The sequence below is a fragment of the Convolutriloba macropyga genome, chromosome 8 (genome assembly GCF_964194025.1).
Source record: "Convolutriloba macropyga chromosome 8, txConMacr16.3, whole genome shotgun sequence".
Lineage (NCBI taxonomy): Eukaryota > Metazoa > Xenacoelomorpha > Acoela > Convolutidae > Convolutriloba > Convolutriloba macropyga.
In genome coordinates, this window is record NC_134475.1 from 5,073,437 (window position 1) to 5,096,936 (window position 23,500).

General features: G+C 34.6%; 2 protein-coding genes across 2 annotated transcripts; both read right to left on the bottom strand.

Moving 5' to 3' along the window:
- Positions 1 to 1,976: 1,976 nt before the first annotated feature.
- Positions 1,977 to 9,873, bottom strand: LOC142343888 (calcineurin B homologous protein 1-like). The gene is made up of 5 exons (XM_075395265.1): positions 9,821 to 9,873; positions 9,334 to 9,542; positions 8,387 to 8,549; positions 6,276 to 6,365; positions 1,977 to 2,266 (listed from the first exon to the last, which is right to left on the bottom strand). The coding sequence occupies exons 2-5, from the start codon at positions 9,507 to 9,509 to the stop codon at positions 2,165 to 2,167; spliced, it is 531 nt and encodes a 176-aa protein (XP_075251380.1). The 5' UTR covers positions 9,510 to 9,542; positions 9,821 to 9,873; the 3' UTR covers positions 1,977 to 2,164.
- Positions 9,874 to 16,658: 6,785 nt separating this feature from the next.
- Positions 16,659 to 18,498, bottom strand: LOC142343889 (putative peptidylglycine alpha-hydroxylating monooxygenase 1). The gene is made up of 2 exons (XM_075395266.1): positions 17,884 to 18,498; positions 16,659 to 17,617 (listed from the first exon to the last, which is right to left on the bottom strand). The coding sequence occupies exons 1-2, from the start codon at positions 18,295 to 18,297 to the stop codon at positions 16,802 to 16,804; spliced, it is 1,230 nt and encodes a 409-aa protein (XP_075251381.1). The 5' UTR covers positions 18,298 to 18,498; the 3' UTR covers positions 16,659 to 16,801.
- Between the last annotated feature and the right edge of the window lie 5,002 nt (positions 18,499 to 23,500).

The window sequence follows — 23,500 nt, forward strand, 5'->3', positions numbered from 1 at the left end:
TGCGATAATCATCAAATCTTTCTATGACGATTTTTGAAAATTGGTAAATTTTTTGAGACAATCGTCAATGACAAAAAGAAACTGACGATGCATTTAGTTTAACAGCTGTAAAACGTATACCAAGTTATTTTAAAGTTTTTATTAGGTTTATTAACTATTGATTTTTCAATAGAGAAAGTAATCAAGGCTGCCACCGAAATATTGCTTTAGTTTGAGGTCTACAAAACTGACAATCAAAAGAGTTTTTTCCTCTCAAAACAAAACCGTTTTGAAATACATTGTTTCGCAATTTTTGAAACAATTTTTTCGTCGACCTAAACTGACTTGATAATTAGCTCTAGAATCTTTTAATCAGAGGCATGAGACTAGAGTTCGAAAACTTATTTAATCAAAAAAAAATTATCATTCCATTTCTTATTTTTTACTTGGACCTCTTTATTGTGTCTTTATAATGAAATTCTTATTGTAGGCAAGCGAACTCTACTGTAAGCAATATAATTGCTATATAATCGTCTAGCAAGATTTTTCTAGGCTAATATTCTTCTTTGCAACGCAACATTTTATCATGCGAGACAAAATTTTATCGGACAAGATTTTGCGCGATAAAAATTTTCTCTCTAGTGTGACAACGGAGGCATCTGGTACTCACAGCAAAATCCTTTTGGTGATTTTTTCTCTCTCAAATTTGGTAAGATTATGGAGTGTTAGATTTTGTTTCGGTGAATTTTCTTGAACAAATTTTTCCTCAATGCTTTCACATCAATTTAAAGTGGGTAAATTGGTTTACATTTAATTGTAGTGTTGGATGAAATTGTGTAATTTCTATTTCGGTACCAAATCAAACTCCTTGATCTGCTCTTGTTTCCCAATAATCTTATAATTTTCAGGCAGAAGAGAGCGGTAAATAAAAAATTCATCGCCAAAAATTACAAGTCTTACATAAATTCACGGCTTTCACGGCATTCATCGCTAAAACATGCGGGCACTTTGCGGTGTGTACCAGGAGAGGCACGTGCTAAAAACTGTAACTTTGAACACCAAGTCATAATGTTGATTATATAGATGTAATTCAATGGTTAGGAAATGGATGACTTTTTCACGGTAGCAAAAGAAGATTTGTGAAGCAAATCTCAAGAAAGTTTTAACTGTTGAAAGGAACAACAGTGAGCAAAGGGTAGCCCAGGCAGATCGTGCCAAAGTAACTATAACTCAAGGGTCTTTTTTGAAACACCACCAACACTGGCGTCAGTGAAGCAAGCTGATTAGTTTGCTTCTCTGACGCCCGGCCGCAGCACCACCAACACTACACATTCAAAATTAACTGAAGGCGAAACGCCGCACAGTTTTTTTTCTAGTGACCCCCCCCTAACCAAACACCGCACAGTTTTTTTTAATGTGTAGTGTTGGTGGTGCTGCGGCCGGGCGTCAGAGAAGCAAACTAATCAGCTTGCTTCACTGACGCCAGTGTTGGTGGTGTTTCAAAAAAGACCCTTGAGTTATAGTTACTTTGGCACGATATGCCTGGGCTACCCTTCGCCCACTGTTGTTTCTTTTCAACAGTTAAAACTTTCTTGAGATTTGCTTCACAAATCTTCTTTTGCTACCGTGAAAAAGTCATCCATTTCCTAACCATTGAATTACATCTATATAATCAACATTATGACTTGGTGTTCAAAGTTACAGTTTTTAGCACGTGCCTCTCCTGGTACACGGTGAATATGTATTTCAGCGCTTACCGCAATTAATACATAATTTTTTTTCGACAAAACCTTGACCCGGGTTTCGGAGGTAAATATAAAAAATCATATTAGCCATCTATCCTCTACTATAGTGTAATTTGAGAATAAAAACTGACATCAGTGGTTATTATTTCTTAGAGCTTAAATTTTGCAATTGAGCCAAATATTTAATCCAATATGTATATAACAGTTTTGAGAATCAATTTCATCTCCCTGAACAAAATTTTTGCTTTCGGGGCTCGGGATGAACAAATTAATGCAGCAAAATAAATAATAATGGTAATAATAAGAAGTGAGAATACCGATACATTTTATGCACACCAATTTATAGGAGTAAGAGTATCATATACAGATGGTCGTGATTTACGTTGCTGTAGTTCCCAGAAACAGTTTCAAAAGTTGCCTCTTTTTTGTTTGTTTGTTTTTCAATCCAGAAATTTGATGCTGAGTTTTTGCTCAACGTCCACTCTCTCCATAATCTTCACATATTCCTCAAAACTCAATTCTCCATCTGCGTTTTCATCCACCTAAACAGGGCAAAATATAAATCAATAGATTTACTGCATCACAGTTACTCTTCAATACCTTTGAAGTATCGTAAAACTGAAATGAATGCGATTGCAGCGGGATATTACTTGCTCTTATTTTTTCTTTCTTAGAAACCGTTGCCTGCTTGGCCTCCAAAATTTTTTGGCGTGTTGTGAGCAACCATTTTACCTACAAAACTCAGTAATTTGAGAGAAGCATTCATTGCAATAACTTAGAGTTGACAACATTGCACTACTATTTGAAGTGCAATATGAAAACAGATCATGCATGTTGTACGGGAAAAACTGGAAAATGTTGTTCCAAATAACGACACAGTGGTTACCCCTCTCTGACTAAACTGGATTAGTTTGAAAAATTTCAACCTTTAGGTTAATTTTACGTAATTCTGTCGTATGGAAGATATTTCTAAAAGCTGTATAAAAGCAAACATCTTTGTCGCCGTTAAACGAAATTTAAAAATTCAAACGTTTTTGCATTCGTATTTCAAATTTGAATCTGAACAATAAAGGCCTCTAGAAAATACAGAAAAAACTTCCATGATGAAAATCGAATTTAATGGTAACCCAAAAAAAATTTCAATAAGTGAAAGACATTTATTGGCTACCAAATCGTTTCTTTTTCTTAAAAAAATTATGCTTATTTTTTTTGTAAAGATCGACAGATTGTGATGATTTTTAAACTATCAGTAGTTCCTTATAGACATTCTACTAATTCGAGCAAAATTTTTTAAGTTAGAAAACTTAATTATTTTACATATCTTAAAACATTTTAAAAAATGCAGCTTGGCCAGTGTTTTGAATAAAGATTGTCGCTTTTTAAAGCTGTTGGGTGACTAAATCTTTGTGTCCCCTTTTGTTAACATACCAAAAATACCCTTGCAATGAAAACTTTTGCATCGTGCTACAATAAGCGAAGAAAAACTAGCGCGTTGTATTTGTAAGCGCGTTGTAAGCGCGTTGTTTTTATTCTTTTCGTAACCCTTTTCTAAGGTTGATTTCTAAAATTCTGAGGCGTTTCTAAAATTTTGAGGTGTTGATTTAAATCTGAGATCACTTTTATGGGAAAAAATGATCGATTGCTCGCAAATAATGCAATGGCTTATATTCGTGTGCGGCACAAACAATTCGCTTTTGACCAAAAAAACTGTGTCCATTCTATGAATTGGGCAAAATAGTAAAGAACCCTGAGCAAAAATTATTAAAGATACCAATACGGTGGACTAAATTTCCGCTTTGCAGCTCTAAAAAGCTGTTGGACATAAAACATATGAATAAGAAATAATAAAAAACGATCAATAATTTACGCCAGCTAAAACTCTGCTTGAGGAGTTATTAAAGTAAAACTAAAAAATCTATTAGTAGAAACAGTAGCATTTGTAGAAGAAATTAATCACTGGATCTAAATAGGAGGAAGGAAAATGATACTAAACATTTTTTAAAAAAACTTTTTTATCGTAGTTTGGGCCAAAACTCTGACTGATTATCAGTTATTTCTTGATTATCACTGACAATTTCAGCGCGACTGGCATTTTCATTCATGCACAAAAAATATGCAAGGAAAATGGAAAAAATTGCAAGATTCTTGCTAAAAGAATTCAATTCTTGCTAGGATGCTGCAGGAAAAATGGAAGACCTACATACTACTTTGCATGATTTTTGTAGGATTTTGAATTTTTTGATCGCTTGGTCAGCCTGAAGTTTTTCGCTATTTTTCATGATGTGGTCAAACCCCACGTTTCATCATTACTCTCGTCGGGGTAACCAGGGCCGAGGTTTTTGGGTAAACTTTTGTAAGAAATGCGGTGAATGCGGTAATTTTTTGTAAGAAAGGCGGTGATTGCAGTGAATGCGTTGAAAAAAATATTTCACCGCATTTCACCACCTCATTTCTAAAATTAATTTACATATTTTATTATTTTACATATCTTAAAACATTTTATAAATTGCAGCTTGGCCAGTGTTTTGAATAAAGATTGTCGCTTTTTAAAGCTGTTGGGTGACTAAATCTTTGTGTCCCCTTTTGTTAACATACCAAAAATACCCTTGCAATGAAAACTTTTGCATCGTGCTACAATAAGCGAAGAAAAACTAGCGCGTTGTATTTGTAAGCGCGTTGTAAGCGCGTTGTTTTTATTCTTTTCGCAACCCTTTTCTAAGGTTGATTTCTAAAATTCTGAGGCGTTTCTAAAATTTTGAGGTGTTGATTTAAATCTGGGATCACTTTTATGGGAAAAAATGATCGATTGCTCGCAAATAATGCAATGGCTTATATTCGTGTGCGGCACAAACAATTCGCTTTTGACCAAAAAAACTGTGTCCATTCTATGAATTGGGCAAAATAGTAAAGAACCCTGAGCAAAAATTATTAATGATACCAATACGGTGGACTAAATTTTCGCTTTGCAGCTCTAAAAAGCTGTTGGACATAAAACATATGAATAAGAAATAATAAAAAACGATCAATAATTTATGCCAGCTAAAACTCTGCTTGAGGAGTTATTAAAGTAAAACTAAAAAATCTATTAGTAGAAACAGTAGCATTTGTAGAAGAAATTAATCACTGTCTCTAAATAGGAGGAATGAAAATCATACTAAGCATTTTTTTAAAAAAAAACTTTTTTATCGTAGTTTGGGACAAAACTCTGACTGATTATCAGTTATTTCTGTTTATCACTGACAATTTCAGCGCGACTGGCCTTTTCATTCATGCACAAAAAATATGCAAGGAAAATGGAAAAAATTGCAAGATTCTTGCTAAAAGAATTCAATTCTTGCTAGGATGCTGCAGGAAAAATGGAAGACCTACATACTACTTTGCATGATTTTTGTAGGATTTTGAATTCTTTGATCACTTGGTCAGCCTGAAGTTTTTCGCTATTTTTCATGATGTGGTCAAACCCCACGTTTCATCATTACTCTCGTCGGGGTAACCAGGGCCGAGGTTTTTGGGTAAACTTTGTAAGAAATGCGGTGAATGCGGTAATTTTTTGTAAGAAAGGCGGTGATTGCAGTGAATGCGTTGAAAAAAATATTTCACCGCATTTCACCACCTCGTTTTTTAAAAAAATTCACCGCATCCAATTTGTGGCAAATTATTGTAAGTAATGAGGTGAATGCGGTAAAAAAAGTAATTCACCGCATTTCACCGCATATCTTACAAAAATTTTACCATATATCTTACGCATTTGTTTTCTAGCGTTTATTGATTCTGATTTAAATTCGCAAGAAATGTCATTGATGTACGTGACAGATGACGCAGTGGAATAAGAAGTTGAAGACAAGCAGGAGGTGAGAGGTTCGAACCCGTTTACGTAAATTTCGTTTTTTGTAAGAATACCGAAAACGCGGTGAAAATAAATAATTCACCGCGATTCACCGCATTCACTGCAAAAAGATGAAAGAAATGAGCGGTGATTTTTTTTCACCGGATTTCTTACGAAAATTCACCGCCAGACCTCGACCCGGGACAGAAACTCACTTCAAGCAGTGTGCGTTTCTAATAGAACGATTAACTGAATTGAACTATTATCTCAATGTACCAAATACTTAATAAGGGTATCAGGACAACTAAACCAACGTCATTATACCCAACCTGCCATTTTACCCACTGCTAACTTTAGTTTACCCTATTGTTAGAATTAATAAAACAACTTGATTTCAAACTATCACAACGGAATAGGAGATTATATATGGCTATATAATTAAATGGACCGTGGGACTTGGTATGAAGCTATCACAACGAAACATCGGATATTTGAACGAAAAGATAATTGAACAAAACATCGTATAATTGAACAAAAAGATCAACGAGCATAGGGTAAGCTGACATTGGGTTAAAAGGCATCGGGAAAAATGGCGGGTTGGGTAAAATGGCATTGGGCGAAATGTCATTGGGTAAATGGCAGGTTGGGTAAGATGGAATTGGGTAAATTGTCATGTAACCCTTAATAAGATAAGTTGCAGAGGTCACCTATTATAAACTTCTAACCTCTAGAATAGCCCGCTGGGCAATGCATTGGAGTTGTTCGTCTGGGACCTCATTTCCGACCATCATCATCAACACAGCTAGGATCTCTTCCTGGTAAGTCAGTACAGGTGTGAACATGCCACAGAATTATACATTTGCATATACTCTCTGGGAAAACAACCCACAGAACCACACAAATTAATTTTTGCAACCCACCTTGGACACGCTACAGTGTTATTTTGTTCTGAATTGTCAAAAGAGGGGTTTTCCAATTAAAGTTACTTTGTTTTTGATCATCTTTACAATTATTTTTTATTTTTCATTGCCCATGTTCATTGCAGTTATCTACTATATTTTTGGATTTATTCTGTTTCTAGATCTGGAAAAAAAGGGGTCATAAAAATCGTGCTCATTTTTTGCTCGTTCTACTTTTTTATACCTATCTTATTGCGCATTAACAATTAAATTTGGGATCATCAATGGCACGGATGGTGGTGATGGGATGGGGGAGGGGTGTGATGAGGAGGTTTATCTATTTTTCAATCGTATTCCATCTCATATCACCCTGTTTAGCCCGTTCAATGGTCTTGATTGTTCTAAGATATAGTAATTTTTGGCAGAGTTCTGGACTAAAATCATAATTTTTCGGCGAATGCAAAGTAAGCCGATAGGCAAGCAAGTCGACAGAAAAGCAAGCCGAAAGTTATGTAATCTATCAGAAATAATGCATTGAAAGCCGTTACAATCAATACTGCGCGTAGTATTATAGTGCATAATGTATTCCAATGCACCAAAGAAACAAAAATGCGTCAATTTTTAGACAGTAGGTACGGGCCTAGCAGACCGCTGTCCATGGCCATGCCTCTCATCCGCTGTTGGATGTAATCCGGAAATAGCGAGCCGGTTATCGCGGCGAAGCCTCGATGCACGCGAAGCGTGCCCAACGGCCCGCCAGGGGCAACTTAAAATACGGGTATCCGAAAATTTGTCGGCTTACTTGACCTCATTTTCAAAATTCGGCTTGCTTGCCTATCGGCTTGCTTGACTGCCACCTAATTTTTCAAATAAGGCATGTTAAATTTTGTCAATCTATTGTTTTTGATTTCAGAAAATGTGTTGTTTTTGCTGAATGGGTTTTTAATCAAGAACAGGATAACAGAACTCTTCAATTGGTCAAGATAGATTAAAAATAGCTCTATTTGGTTCCAAAAACGTCAAACATTATTTGGGTAACACGCTCTAATCGTTTTTAAGGATTTCTCAAGTGTCATCGACGACCTGCTCCTAACTAAAAGTGACGTGTTGTTAATCAGTTCAAAACTATGTGTGAAAGTAAAACTGTAATTTTTTTTGCGGAAACAAGCAAAAATTTGAGTCTTTTTCACTTGATTTATCGCGTGTTTTACATGAAAAATCTTAGGGTTTTGACCGAGAAAATCGTGCAAATTAGCTAACAGTTTTATTGGGCATCTTATCAGCTCTAAGAGTTAAAAAATGAAAAAATATCATAATGAAAATTGAAAAATGGGCTCTTTTCTGTTATTGCCCCAGCCTTATATAGCCAGTCTATTTGCACCCCCCAAATATGTACTTTTTGGTCCTTAGAGATCCCTTATTTCAGTCATAATAAATTGCCGGTACCGGTAGGCGAATGGATGAATTTTTGTTTCCGGTTGTCAAAAAAATTAGTGCCATAAAGCTATTCCTGTCAAAGAAAAGCGCAAAAATATTAAAAACACGGATTATTCTTTGTGTGATTACATTATAAGCAAAGTTTAATTACCGTACATGTCTTAATTTCAAAACTTCGCGGCATAATTAAATTAAAAATGCCGTTTGCATATAATTGTATATATAAGTGTATGAAATGCAACCAATATGCTATAACATGCTATAAGTGGGGGTGCAAATGGACGTGGGGGGCAATAACAGAAAAGAGCCGAAAAATGGATAAAATGGTATTTGGAGAGTTAAATCTACATTTTCTAGCAAAAACAATAATGTTAGTTTTGGCCTGCGTGGAGCCAACTAGCACAAAATTATCAAAGATGTTTCAGTTCAAATTTCATTTCAGCTGTTATCGGCGCGTTGTCTACTTAACAAATTTCTTTGTCCACAGACACGGGAGTTACCTTAGAGATAGCGCCATCACCATTGAGATCGTACATCCTGAAAGCGAAGGCCAGTTTATTCCTTCTGCTGTTCGGGGTGGACTCCTCCAAGGAGGCGGGCAAGTTGTTCCCACAGCCTTTGTCCTTCACAGGGCGGAAGATCACTATCGCACGCAGGAAACTCCTGCAATGTTCACTCGATATTCACACACTTTTCATAGAAATTGCGTAAAAAATACTGAATGTGTATATTGGTCGGTATATAATGTTATGGGGTCTAAGCAGGCGCAACGACTGTGAACCCGGGGGGAGGTTTCACCCCTAATTAGCGGGGATTAGGGTGTAATCCGTTTTCCACTCTTATTTATCCGGGAAAACAGTGTAAGAGTGTAATTTTAAAATTGACAATGGAAGAGTGTAAAAATAATTTAAAGGTGTAATTTTAAGAGTGTAATAATAATTTAAAGGTGTAATGCGAAGAGTGTAAAAGAAAATTGAAAGTGTAGTTATTATTTAAAATTACGCTCTTATTATTTAAAGTTACACTCTTATAATTACACTCATTCACCGCTAATTAAGCGGAGAAATAGGGGGTAATTTTTTAATTTTTACTCTTTACACTCTTTTCCCCGTTATTTTCGGGGAAAATCCTCCCCTCGAGAAACTGGAAAAATACGAGATTCGAACCAGCATCTAATATTTGCAAGCCTAGTGTGCCAAGCATTACGCCAACTAGTTCTACTCTCTCGAACAGGCGGGCATATTTTAGAATCCATTCTCACCAATCATACGTTGAAATAGTGAGCTTCTGGTCAACAACTGTTGAACAAGTGAGCTATATCAAGATTATTTTATGCACAATTTATATAAAATTGTTCTCTCGCACCTTCTAACCTATAACAATTGGATTGGCAACCGTTTCTTTCCCAGAAAAAGAAATAGTTCTCTGAATGGCTACCTTTTCCTACCTGAAGGTAAGCTGCTCCCCCATTCTGTGACTATCTTCCGGTGATTGCTGAAAGAACAAATCTATAATTCTGTCACCAACAGGGTTCAAGACCAGCTCAGGTATTGCCAGAAAGTCAGATCGGTCCAGGTAGCCTTTGAATCCCCTGTCCAGAGCATCAAAACGGGTTTTTAGCATCTAGATTGGGATATTTCCAGCTGTAGTCCCAACCTAAGGACCCAAAAGATGTTTTAACTGCCTTAACAGAGAGCCATACTTTTTCGGTTAAGTCAATGTCGAAAAACCAATATTTTTGCGAAGAGATATAAATTTTGTATCATCAGAAAGCCCTTGAATCCATTGCTCAACAGATTTTTTCAATTTTTTTCTCGACAAAATGGGGCTCGCATTTTTTTAAAACTTTTTTAGTTCGTTTTTTTTTTGCTTTTTCACGCTTCGTAAATGAATTTGTAGATAATTTTATGCACGCTCTAATTGGTTATACTTACTATATTGATATGATGGCTATGCTAATGATGAGAAACACTCTTTCAAGTGGTAGATTAAGCTGCTTTTAAAACCAGAATGTGATTTCAAAAAGTAAAAAAAAAATAGTCATTCAGTTCTTTCTCCAAAAATCATATTATACACTAACAGTCGTTATGTTCGATCGCAAGAACTAAAGTAACGCTAGAATGAATAATTACCTAAAATAATTTTAGATAAATTGAGATGTTTCTCGGCACCAATTTGTTTTCCGCGTTATTTCTAGGCGTCTTTACTTAACTATTTCATTGATTATAATTTTATTAATAATTCATTTTTTTTAGTTTATCTGTATTTTTGGTGGTGGCCGACAGGGTGTTTAGCCGACAACCAAAAAATGGGAGAGGCCGGGTTGAGCGCCACTTGAATGAACACCAAAGATAATGGTCCACCGAACTACTGATTTATGGACCAATGAGACTTCTTTGACCAATAAAGATAGAACTGTCGGCTATATTTCTCATTTTTTCCTTGTCGGCTAAACGCCCTGTCGGCCAATTTTCCTAGCCTCATTTTTGGTTTTCTTTATTTTGTACAGAGAAGTTCTTGATACAATTGGCTGTAAACAACATTTCATGAAATATTGCAAATTAAACTTTACATAACATTAACCTAACTCAGAAAAAGAGACCTTATTAAAACTTTTAATATCCACTTTTTTGTAATTTGCTAACTTACAGTTGATTTTGCGTTGAAATTATTATCATCAGTGCAAAGAAAACAAGCACACAATCTTATGACAACAATAATTGCTATCTTTTTCGAATCTAAACCGTCACGGAACGGGATCGAAAGAAAACTTATTTTTTAAATATTATCTCATCTGGGGTCTGAGGACTTAGTCAAACACCTTAAAAAGTTCAGGTCAATTTACCTGAACTGTGAATCGGAAGATCAGGTGGAATTCAGGTGTAGTTCAGGTGGGAACAATTTGCCTGAACGATTCAAGGAAATTCAGGTGTTTTTTTCAGGTAATTTTACCTGAACTTTTATTTAGAGTGAACTCGATCGGACGGATATATTTTTGCCCATTACGGTTATCTTGCAAGATACTTGCAAGAAAGATGGCTATAATGCAACACTCTAGTATGATGATGTTACAGTCTTGCAAGAAGCTTGCAAGATAACAGCCAGTTTTCGACTGTTGGGGGGTATGCAAAACTGGAAATGATCCCTGGATTTTTGGCACCGAGAAGCCAGTGTCACGAATATACACTCGCATTTCCTCAGATGATATTTGAGAGTACGATATTCCCATTTTTCAATTAAATTCTTATATTTTCCGAATTCAAAATAGGTTGTATGAGTGCTTAACATGTAACAAGACTGGTTTTGATTATTTTCAGTAATAAACAAAGATGCACGTTTAACAAAACACAAAGGACTTAGAGTCGTAAACATTTATGTTATATACTAACGTTTAACAACGCTGAGATAAGTTAATTACGTTATAACTAAAACTAGCAATCCTGGCAATTAAGACAGAATTTCGTTTTTTTTTTCTGAAGAGTAATCGATGGAGTATTTAATTAAAGATACGTCTGAAGAAATTTAGATCCCCGGTACGTCCGCGAAAATCTGGAACTCAAGACGTTAACCTGCTTAAAAGGAGGTTAACGGAGGTTTCAAAAACTTTTAAAAAGGAGGTTTCAAAAACTTTTGAAAGTCGCACTGGCAGAGAGGGGTTCGGAATAATTAATTGTTCTCGACCAAAGTTTGAAGTAATTGTTTTAGTTGCCTTTTTATGCAAAATTTTAACTGGATTGTTCAGTTCTGGAATTTTCTTTTGATCGATCGAGCAATTAGACTTTTCATCAAACAAAACTAAATAAACTGGTAAATCCTGAGACCACTAATTTGTTGTGTAGCTCTCTTAGAGGCTGAATAGTTGGGTCTTCCCCATTATAGCCCCCCCCCCCCCACGAAATTATAACCCCCATTATGGTATAATTACCATTTGGGGTGGGAGGGGGGGGGGGAGGGCTATAGGTTATCTGACCTCAGGGGGGGGGGGGCTATAATGGGAAAGACCCGAATAGTCTCTAAGACTACGAATCAGCAAAATTTGCTGTTGAAGATTCAGTACTCTCCAGGTGTTAATGACCATTTCAGGAATGTTTGCCCTCTCACTATATCACCCCTTCCCATACCCAAGAGCGGATGCCCCCCCCCCAAAAAAAAATTTAAAACTAGCTGCAAAATAAGCCAGATATTTTCCTGTTGTTTGGTAGCCATTCGGTTGAATCAAAACCGTTATGATTCATCAATGCCGAAAATAAACTGCGCGTCAATACGTCCAAAAATTTGTAAAATTTGCAAATTCTATAGAGGAAAATTGAAAAGCAGAAGCAAAATTCCTGCCAAGTAAGTTTTTTGAAATACTTCTTAGACAATTCTCTAACAAAATCTTCATCGTCCATATAGAACTCGAACATATATTTGCATGAAAATCAAAATATTTTTTTCCCACAAAATAATCTTTATTAGCGCTATAAGGTAATTAGCAGATGATTACTGTCGTTTTTAAGCATAAAAGTGACAAACCAAGAAATAAACGGTTTGGAGTTTTTTGCATATTTTAGGAAGACGTCGCAACCTAGAATACTAAAATATTAAATATTACCATAAAATGCACCCTTGTTTGAAAACCTGCTCAGATCACAAGATGCTACTAAACTATAAGAAAAGGCGTGTAGTGTGTTAGTTGCGCATAAAAATCAACTTCAATGTAAATATTACTCGAGGAACATTACAAATGGAATTGCAATGAAACATTTTTAAATTACTTAACAGACAAATTTTGACATAATGCAGTTTACAAACAATTTTCTTGGTTTTTTGCACAATAAATTCATTTTGTGAAATTAGATTAAACTCTACATAATTTGTAAGGAATTTATAAGGCGATTTATAAAATTTTGGTGCAAAAATAATCAGTTTACCTTGAATGAATAGTACATAGAATAAAATGATGTCTCTCTCAGTAAGAAATTAGTAACGGCAGCGATGTTGCAGAAAGGAAAAACTTCGTACTAATTTTCCAGCTTATCACTATCCACACCAAGGGCGACTTAACGATGAAAAAATATTTGCAGTCGTTAAAAGGAATCTGGTTGAAATTTTTGCCAACTTGTTGTCATTTGTTCTATTTTATGCAGAACAAATAACAACAAGAAGGCATAAAATTGAACCAGACGATGAGATACGTCATTTGAGCAATTCAGCCATTAAGCATACAGACACTATATAACGATTAAAAGTCCTAACGATGACTTCGACCTTCGCCGAACCAGGAAACATTTTGCACAATTTGGCAATGACATAATATTTCTAAGAACATTGTGAAAACAATTACGGGACCTCTAAATAGCGCAATCTTCCAACGTTCTAAAAAAGAAGCACAAAAAAAACCAAAAATAAAAAATTAATTAATTTTTGTACTATGACAAACAGAAAGTAAAAATAAAACAAATAGTTATGAACAATAGCATTCTAATAAAATTCCAGAAGTGCAATTGCTGACTGATTCCGCGTGGAATGGAATTAAAGTGAAGCAAAGAAAGCTCAGTTCATTCTTTCTGAGAATCGGTATAAAATTGGCTATTTATGAAACCTAAAGACCTTAAACGGATTAAGTATTAAAGTTTGCAACTGTAGAAGGGCAAAATGGAAACAATTATTCGAGCATTTTTTAAAAGGAAATTGTGTTGAAATTATTTTCTTAATTGAAGTGCTTGTTCACTTGATTCGAGACTTAGAAAAAAGACCTGGAAAATTAGTAAGCAACAAAAAAACCTCAAAGATTAATAAAAAAAGAAGAGAGAGCATCACAATTGTTCCGAGGGTATGAGAAATTTTTCCAGCAAGATTTATTGCTTCAAAAGACAGTTTCTAAAAAGAGCAAAAATTGAGTTTGATATCAAAAAAGTGCAATTGAAAATTTGCTTTCTAACTAGTTTCAACTGGTTGTAGATTTTCCGCAAAGTACTTTCAAGATCCCGTGAAAAAAATCCGCGAAAAAACATAAAAATAACTATAGCGAAAGATACTCATTTTTGTCTTGTACCTTTGAGTTCATTCATTTTCTTGTTTGATATAACAAATTAAGTGAAAACCACCAAACATCTTTTTGTTCACTGTTAATTTAAAACTCTTTTAAAAATAAATTGCTATTTCAATAACCAGATAATTGAAACAGCTGAATGCGGATTTGGTTTTACAGACTAGCCTCAATAGTTCTTTTTTTTTTTAAAAAAAAGCTAAATAATGAAACCAGAAATAACGTTTACCAACTATTGCGAATACCTTGTTACAATCTTATTTCCAAAATTTTTTTTCGCACAGTCGAAAAACTTATATTACTGATCCATGATCAATTCAGTATAGGATGAAATTTAAGTACAGCACTGAAAAATCAGGTCAAATGTGACTGAGCGGCATCGGAAAAAGGGCTATTAATTGACCCTAAAAAACTTTAGCGGATCACTGATTTGCAATCGTACCAGGGCAAAAACAGGAACAATTATCTGAGCCTTTTTTTAATAGAAACACGTGTTGAATTTTTTTTCCATATTTGAGGTGCTCGTTTATTTTTGAGAGGAATTAAAAAACCGAAAGAAGTCAAACACAAGAGAACCTTATAGACCTTTTCCCAACCTTTTGAGCAAAGTTAACAAAACGGTCCTCCCGAAAGTGCGACTGTAACTTTCCCCACAAAATTTCCAGCTTTAAAAGTCATTTTTTAAACTGAAAAAAAATAAATTGGGACAAGCAAAATAAAAGATACCAGAGATAAATCAGCGCGTCATTTGAATTTCCAAATTATTAAGATGTGTGCGAGGATCTTACAAAATGCTCTCTTTACGGTTTCAATAGCTCAAAACAACTCACGTGTTTGAAGATTAAATCATTTAATAACTGGTAACATTCGGAAATCAATTTTTCGCTGTGATTGATATCAAGGAGGTGCATTTAAGAATTTGTTTCCTATCTAGTTGCAAAGAGTCGTAGATTTTCATCAAGGTACCGGAAAACACTTTCTAGAGCCTGACAATTTTTCGTATCAAAAAGATCGAAACAAAAAGTAATTATAGCAAATACAGTCGAGTTAATCAAATTCCATTCATTTAATTTTAGTGATACATTTCATAACTATCGTGAAAATTATTTGTGAGCTGACAGCAAATTATAACTTCTTGAACTTAAAAATTTTAATAATTACTTTAAGATCATTTGAGTTAAGTATTTGGCACATTGACATACACAGGACAATATCGGAGTAAAACTAAATCTTACATACGATGTCGATGTTTGTCGATAAGCTCTCAAATTTCAAAGGATTTTTAGCATTTAAGTAACCACCTAAATCATTTGCTGCTCTGACCTTTTTGACCAAGCTTAGACAACATTAGTTTTGAAGCAGCAAATTAAACATCCTATCTATTATGATCATTGCTGCTGCTCGTATACTTTTTCTTGAGAAACTATTTATGTGAGTGTGTTTTTTGGGGTATTCACATAAACAGCGTTTCGTATATAATCTCAATTTTAATAAACAATTTTATTCAAATGACAAAAATACAAAAAAATTGCTAGATTGCCGGAAACGAGTCGAAGAGTTGTCGATTATAATCTCTAGACTAACCGTACAAAAACCTAAAATATCAAAACGTTAATTGCCTAATATAACTGTTGTAGAAAAAAGTGTTGTAGAAAATGCAGACACAGCTCTTAATTTAGGTGGAGTTGACTGGTGGGAGTTAATGGGTCCTGGGGGTTTGGTGTTGGCCTGGCGGGGGGGGGGGGGTGGGGCAGTTAGGTGGAGTACAGGAGAAAAAAAATTCAAAATAGTTTTGGCCTTTCAATTTTAACATCAGTTCCTAATTACAAAAAATCAGAAGCTGAGGTAGTGTTAAATTACAAAATTCGAAAACAGAAGTCAACGTTCCAAGACATTTTGACGTCAAAATTCAATTAATGGACACACATGCTTAAAGTAAGAAAAGCATAGCTGTTGAATACCGGAAGCGAAAAGTCCTTTAATATTATAAATTATAAACTAATCTTATTTGAATCAGAACGATCAAAGACAAAAGAAATAACAAAAATGCCAAAGCTAATGCCGAATAAAAGGTGGACGCAATTTTTAGTTTAGTGGTGTTGGTACGTGGGGGTACATAAGAAGGTTTGGTTAATTGGCAAGGGGTTGGCTGGGTTCGGGGTAATTTTTGGTGGTTTTGGGGATATCTTGGGGGGCGGGGGTAGATATGAAGGGGAAGGGGCAGGGACGGGATTGGAGGTGGGGGTTAGGTAGATGGAGTGTAGCTGGGATAAGGAGGAACAACCGTTATGGGAAGAAAACTTTTGAAAATGACTTTTTGACCCTGAATATTACAGCAGTTCCCAATTACTATACATTAGAAACTAAGCTACCGCTAAAGTCCAATGTGCAAAGACAGGTGCCAACGTTCTTAAACAGAAGTCAATGTTTGATATTAAGGAAGCCAAAGTTGATGAACCAAAGTTGATAGCCAAAATGATGAAACAACTTGCTTCAGCTTAAGAACCTGTAGAATCTCAATACACCTCTTCGAGACGTAAAAATCTGTAGAATATCAGTTCTCCTCTTCGAGACGTAAAAAACAGCTGTAGAAAATGAAAAGTGACAAAATAGTTAATTTAGCTAATTTAGATTTTGTTTTGGTAGAATGCTAGCACTCAAATCCGCGGTTCTGGTTCTAAGAAAGCAGATTCCAGTCCTCTAAGCTCAACTTTCTGTGCCATTTTAGGTCGTTAATACCGTTAAACTTTTTTAAAATACTCAATTTTATAAACTATTAACAGCAAGCAGGAGTTTGTACATGAAGTCACCCAATTTATTAATAACACGTGAAATTAAATTTTAGTCTCTGACGCCATTTTATGACAAATGTACTAAATATTCATCAGATTTCAGCATTTATGGAAAGAATTGTTACCCACTCGGGCACAGGACCAATGTACCACGACATTTCTTCCCAGTAGACTTTAGTTGACCCGGGTATACATTTATCTCGTACCCTTCTCTCATCTTTGTCGTCATTATCGGAGGGTACTATATAGTACATAACATAGTATATACACATCTCTTCGCCTTTGCTCGTACCCATCGTTATGTTCTCGGCTGTCGGGTTGTCGTACGTGCATCGGGCAGCTATCGTGTCTCGGTACGTAACTACAATATCTTCCTCGGTTTCGTGAAATATATCGTTGTATTCGATCTCTTTTATTCGGCTGATCATGCTCCACTCTTTATCTTCGGCTTCGTTCGGCATTCGTTTCGAGAATCGCGGATTCCTCGACGTTCTACGTCTGGTCAGGCGACGTCTGGACGGTTGTCCGAGTCCTCGCCGGATTCCGTCCTCGAGAGGGTTGCTGTCAATAGTGTTCACGTCGTGGATAACGAAGCCGGTTCCCAGAATCGCGTTGTGATGCGCGTGGGTCCGGAACCCAAAAATTGCGATTTCCTGGCCTTCAGGAACGACGCCAGGTTTGCATACGGCATCGGCGGTGTCTCTTCCATAGGGAGATTTATTGTTAGGAAGGATGTACCCATCTCTGACCATCATCAAGGTACCCCCGAGTAGGGGGGTAGGGGTTGTCTGGTATCCATACATGATGCCAGAATTGTCTTTGACTGTTGGGTCATTGAAGACGTCCCTTTGACCTGCTTTATAGTGTACTTGCAGAACCAGATACTTGAACACGGTTCCGGCACCAACCTGTCAACAAAAATACGAGTGGGTAATCGACAGCGAAGTTCTTTGACTTTTGATTAGAACCAAAAACTCTAGAGGAAAATGGGGTGGTTAAAAATCTTCCGTTATTGACCACCAAGTTAGACACACATCCCCAAACAATATGCAGCCCGCTAAGTTGGGTTTGGGTGTTGTATGTCGTAAACGGCAAAGATCCCGAACATTTTAAATTTATAAACTCACCTGGTTGTAATTTGCCGAGTTTCTAAAAAACAGGGTTTTAAACGTACCGGGAATGAAACATCATCCGGCAACTGGAAACTGGGCTGTTCTCCGGTCTCGACGTACAAAGCCATCTCCCCTTTGCCCTCTTTACACCACTCTGTTGTCACATTCACTGGCCCCTCCCCCTCCGCCTGGGTCAAACTACAGTCCCACCATTCCTCCCCGTATATGTGCAACTCTTCACACGCGTAGATCATGAAATGATGAGCATTATACAAGTTGATGACGTCAAATGTCCTTATATAGTAAGTTTTGTCCTCTCGCAATTTTTCAGCTGTACAAAAGATTTCAATATCTTCGGGCGGGTTTAAATCGGGTAGCATCACCCGCCCATAACTCAGTTCTTCATCCCCAAAAACCAAGTTTGAAATGCTAATTGTAATCGCAAACAAAACTACTAAAAGATTAGCTAAGTTCATTTTTAAACTTTTTTATAAGGAGGTCCAGCAAGTTCGCTTGACTCAAATTGGCTTCTAAATAGTTACGCTTGAAGATAGTAATGTTGACCTTTCTTTAATCAAGAACTTGTTAAAATGAGAAAATATTAAGTTCAATTTTCGATCAATTTGAGAAAAAAAACAAAAGCTATGACCAATTACAAGCGATCATTTTCTTCGTATCGGCTGTATCGATCAATAAATTAAGTAAAATTTACATTATTCGAGTTAAAAATTAACTTTTTAACTTTGTGAATCATATGAAGGGTGAACTAATTGGTCGTTTTAAAAAGAAGTTCATTGTTGACAGTGCTCCAAAATTGATATAATTTTCAATTCAATATTAATTTGGTTTTACTTGAAAGACAAATCGCTGGCTATATTACGTGATTACATTTTTGTGAATTAGTTACTAACTCTCGTTCTTAATTTTTCATCTACGAACTTCTAATAAAAGCTATACATTGGAATAGAAAGTCATTCGTTTTTTAGCTCGGCAAATTATTTTTTTTTTCAGAAAGTTATCAATAAAGCAGAAAAACTAGCAATGTTTATACCAATTTAATAAAGTTCGCTGACTCTTTTTTTCAGTTCACGTACTTAATTGCCCTTTACAAGCCAAAAGCCAGAACAGGTCAATAAGCCATGTTAGTTTAAATAAAACCAAATTAGATAACTTTAAATTCATGGTGGAAAAAGAAAATTTGAAAATTTTGTTACACCAAGAAATAGCTATTAATAACCAGCCAAACATTACTTAAATGTGCGTATTAACAATTTTTTAAAACTGTTAAATTACAACTCATAAGTTTAGGGTTAAAAGTCACCCATCACAGTAATAGGTACCTATCAATAGCTTTTCATAACACCGTGTTTTAGTGATTAAAATGAAACTGGAAATAATAGTTCAGGTTTACGAATAAAAGAAGTTGGAGGTCATAATAACTTAAAATGTTGAGAAAATTGACAAAAAATAGTTTAACAGTCTTAAAAAATGCCAAGTTTGATGGAGTTAAACAATGTTCTATTGAAAAAGTGTTCGAGTTAGAAAACTAAACGCAGTCTTTTGTTAAAAATTGTTATTAAATTTTCGCACAGGGTCCACTGGCAATTTCATTCAGCAGAGAATAAACAAGTTATCAGAACAAAAAGTTATCAAAGTGAGAATAACATCATTGATTTGATATGAATGAATTATTTTATCCAGAAGTTGATGATTAGATTGTTTGATGTGACCAGACAACCAAAAAATTAGCGATCTGAATCTGGGTGCTTTATTTTGAAATAAAAATATTTGTGGACAATTTACCGATTCATATCTGAAACAAAAAAAATTTACTTGAAAAACAATGGTTCTCATTTTGGATATTTTTTCATAGCGACTTTTGTTCCAACGCACTTTAGTGGGGAGAAATTATATACTCAAATGGTTTTTTGTTGAACCAATTTAGACTATTGATATATTCATCGTAGAGGGTTATGAGTGGTACCATTAGAAAACCCATCCCGCGTAGAATATAAAATTAAAAGGACTTTTTTAATTATTTTTTTTCCACGGCGTCATCGAGGTTCATATTTTGTGAACATTTGACTGATTTTCACCGTTTTTGTTCATATAGATATTTTTTGAGAATTGTGCCAAAGGGTCTCGTTGAAAGGTGTGTTTTGCCAAAATTTTTACTAAACTTTCAAACACTCAATTTTTTCATCAAAAATAGAATGAAATATGCTGCTTTAGTTCACTTTGTAAAGTTGCCGGATTAACAAAAACCACTTACACAATCTTCTTTAACTCGAAAAAGGCTTGTTGTACTTGCCCATCCTGTTAGAGTGTTCTTGAATTAAAAATTTGAAAGTTTTTTGATACTTTAACCAGAATTATCCAATGTATTTATCCCAAATGCATAATATAGTTTTGATATTTTTTTAGGGACCAAATCTATAATATTCGGAAAAATCACTTATTCCTAATGGACAAACAGAATTAGCAAGGCTAATTTTGGTCTTTTCGTTGATTTTTAGAGTCTAAATATAACTCGGATTCCTATAAGTCGCTGCATTTTTTTAAAATAATTTCGCATTTCCTGCTTTTTATGATAACTTCAAAACAAAAAGTTGAAGTCAAAGCTAATTACTAATTACAAGTCCAGTTGGTTTCCTAGGGAGTCTCATGGAAACCTATCCCGATTTTTAGTCGAAAGCTTATTGTCATTTTGACTTGTAAATTATGGTTTCCAATATAAACGTTTGATTATTGAGCGTTGCATTTTGCTTTTGTTCCTTCAGTCATTTTGGAGCTTAAGGTCAGCAGAGAGAGATCGCATTGTCTTTCTAATAGACTGAATTTCAAAATTTATTGCGGTTTTACATTAGAAGTAATTTTATTTGTCTTTAATTCTAAGATATTTGACATTTTTTTTTGAGTTTTTGGGACAATTTCAATCATTGAGGTGTTTTTTTGTCTTTTCAATGTTTTTACGGGTCAGAGGCTCATTTTTTCACTTAAAGGGAAGGCAAAATTGCAAATATTAATTGTTTTCAGTGAACAGATTAATGGTTTTGACGGCTCCTTGTCTCTATTTATCGTTCTTTTTGTAATCCTCTGAAAAGTTCTCAATACTTGCAGATTGCTCCGGCTTCATATCAGGAAACAATTGAACCTATTTTCTGATTTCAGTTGACTGCTAAAGTTTTTTTTATGACTGTGAAATCAATTGTTTCTGAAAAATATTGACCCATTTTGTAACTTTGAATTTTGCTGTTTTCTTGACTACTTGTTACCTAGTCTCATAAATTACAGGTCATATATCATATATTACAGGAGTTGCAAGAAAAAACCAATTGAACAAATCTAATTGTTATTGCATTACTTATTGTTTTCACGGCTTCGGCACCGGGTATCATAAAAAAGATCTTTATTTTTGAACTTTGTTTGTATTTGTTTGTATTAACGACATGGTCTATTTGGTTACAGTCTTCAATGGTTTCCACAGAGTAATAAATGAATTTAATTAAAGAATTCAGTTGATAGCTAAAGTTTTTATGACTTTGAAATTAGTTGCTTTCGAAAAATAAGATTATTTTTTTTAGAGTTTCTTCTTTTTTGTCCAACTGTTACCTAGTCTCATTAGTCTCAGCGTTCATATACTTCATTATTGGTATTCAAAGAGGGCGCTGTTGATCATATCTTACATTTTCCCGGAAAGCATTAAGGTTTTAACAGCTTCGACATGGTTTTCTGGCAAAAGTTAAGTAAACGTTTGTTTTTTGTCTGTATTTGTCGTTTGTTTTTGTACACTTACAACATTTTCGGGATTATGACTGCTCTGAATGGCCTCATATTTGTGTATGAAATAATTTTAACCTATATAAGGATTTCACTTGATTTTTGATTATTTTTATTATTTGAAGTTAATGGTTTTCAAAAAAATAAACGTATTATTTCAATCTGCCTTTTTTGTTCATTTTGTCTACTTGTTTCCGAGTCTCACTTTGAATTGGTACCATGAATGAATTTTCACCTATAAAAAGGTTTCAGTTGATATCCAATGATTTTTATTATTTGAGATTATTTGTTTTCAAAAAATATAAACGTGTCATTTAATCTGCTGTTTTTGTTCTTTTTGTCTACTTGATACTGAGTCTCACTTTGAAATGAAACCATGAAAAAATTTTAAACTATATAAAGATTTCAGATGATAACCAACGTTTTTTTTATTTGAGGTTATTTGTTTTCAAAAATATAAACGTATAATTAAATCTGCCGTTTTCGTTCTTTTTGTCTAGTTCTTACCGTTACCATGTTTTTCGTGTGAACTATAAATTAAATTCGCTAGAAGTGAGTAAAAGGTGCTCTCCAAGCGCATTTCAATTTTTTGAGCTATTTTTACTATGTAAAAACACCTCAAAAAATTTTCATGCACTTGGTCGAGCCCCTTCCACCCACTACTCTATACACCTACTACTTGTTTATACCCCCATTTTATTCACTACTATATATAAGCTTGTTTTATCCACTACTACATATTACCTTTATATTCACTCAAAATCTATCATTTCTTGTCTCACTTAGTGCAAATCACTAGTGTCGAGTTAAGCTGGTTATTATCTGTTATCAGACGGATAGTTTGGGTTCTATCCCCACTGATTCCAGTGGACGTCCCCAGATACTAGTATAAAACTAGTGAGACCGTGTAAAAAAAGCACGTAAAACCAACTTGCGAAAATTGGTGTAACCACTTCGTGGATAACTTGATTAAAAAACCAGCTTAACACTTTTATAAACTTTGAATTTTGCTAATACTTATACAATATTAAGATCCTTGTTTTTATTTACTACTTGGCCAAGTCATATTTAAGCTAAAACCCAAAGTAATAGCAAAATTAAAAATTTTATTAAAAAAATAAAGCAAATTTCAAAATAAGAGCGAAATCCCTCTTTTAAGAGCAAATCACTCTTTAAGAGCGAAATCGCCCCTTTTGGAGTAATGCTCCAGTACAAAATCACTATTTATCGCGCTTAAAAAGTGATTTCCCTCTTTTTTAGATAAATTTTAAAATTATCTAAACTTTTTAATGAATTTTTTTTTATTTTAAATTACCTATACTCTTCAATAAATTTATATTTTCTTTTACTTTTTCTATATTTATCCCATTTTCAATAAAAAATGAGACAAAATTATAATATTTACATGAACAAATTTCTTTATTTTGTGTAATAATAGTGATAATAGGATTGGTGTAACCACTCCGTGGATTGGGGGTCAGATCAGTGTAAGGACCTTCGGTCTTGGTTCCCCAACTGCTTCGCAGATTTCTAGTAATTCCTTTAGGTATATCCACATCTGGATGTTGTCTTTTTACATGAGCATTCATTCCATCATGTCTCACAATAGAAGAGCAATATAGATAAATAACTTTAGTAGAAGTACAATTTTTACATGTATACTTAATTTTATCAAAATCTGTTAATGGTTTTACATAATTACATCTATTACAACATCTAGTTATAACTTTGGGATTAGGATACGGATTAGGATTAGGTTTAGGATAAGGATTTTGATTAGAATTAGGATTAGGGTTAGGGTTTGGATCGGTGTAACCGCCTGGGTTAAGGCTAGAGCTTGGATCGGTGTAACCGTTTGGATTAGGATTAGGATTAAGATCAGGATCAACACTAGGACAA

Excerpts from the sequence above, each read along its gene's own strand:
- LOC142343888 (XM_075395265.1), bottom strand. The coding sequence starts at position 9,509 with ATGCTAAAAACCCGTTTTGATGCTCTGGACAGGGGATTCAAAGGCTAC. Across the intron at positions 8,550-9,333 it reads GGGGAGCAGCTTACCTTCAG|GAGTTTCCTGCGTGCGATAG; the intron begins GTAGGAAAAGGT and ends TGAACATTGCAG. Across the intron at positions 6,366-8,386 it reads GTGATGGCGCTATCTCTAAG|GAAGAGATCCTAGCTGTGTT; the intron begins GTAACTCCCGTG and ends CTGACTTACCAG.
- LOC142343889 (XM_075395266.1), bottom strand. The coding sequence starts at position 18,297 with ATGAACTTAGCTAATCTTTTAGTAGTTTTGTTTGCGATTACAATTAGC. Across the intron at positions 17,618-17,883 it reads CGGATGATGTTTCATTCCCG|GTTGGTGCCGGAACCGTGTT; the intron begins GTACGTTTAAAA and ends TTTTGTTGACAG.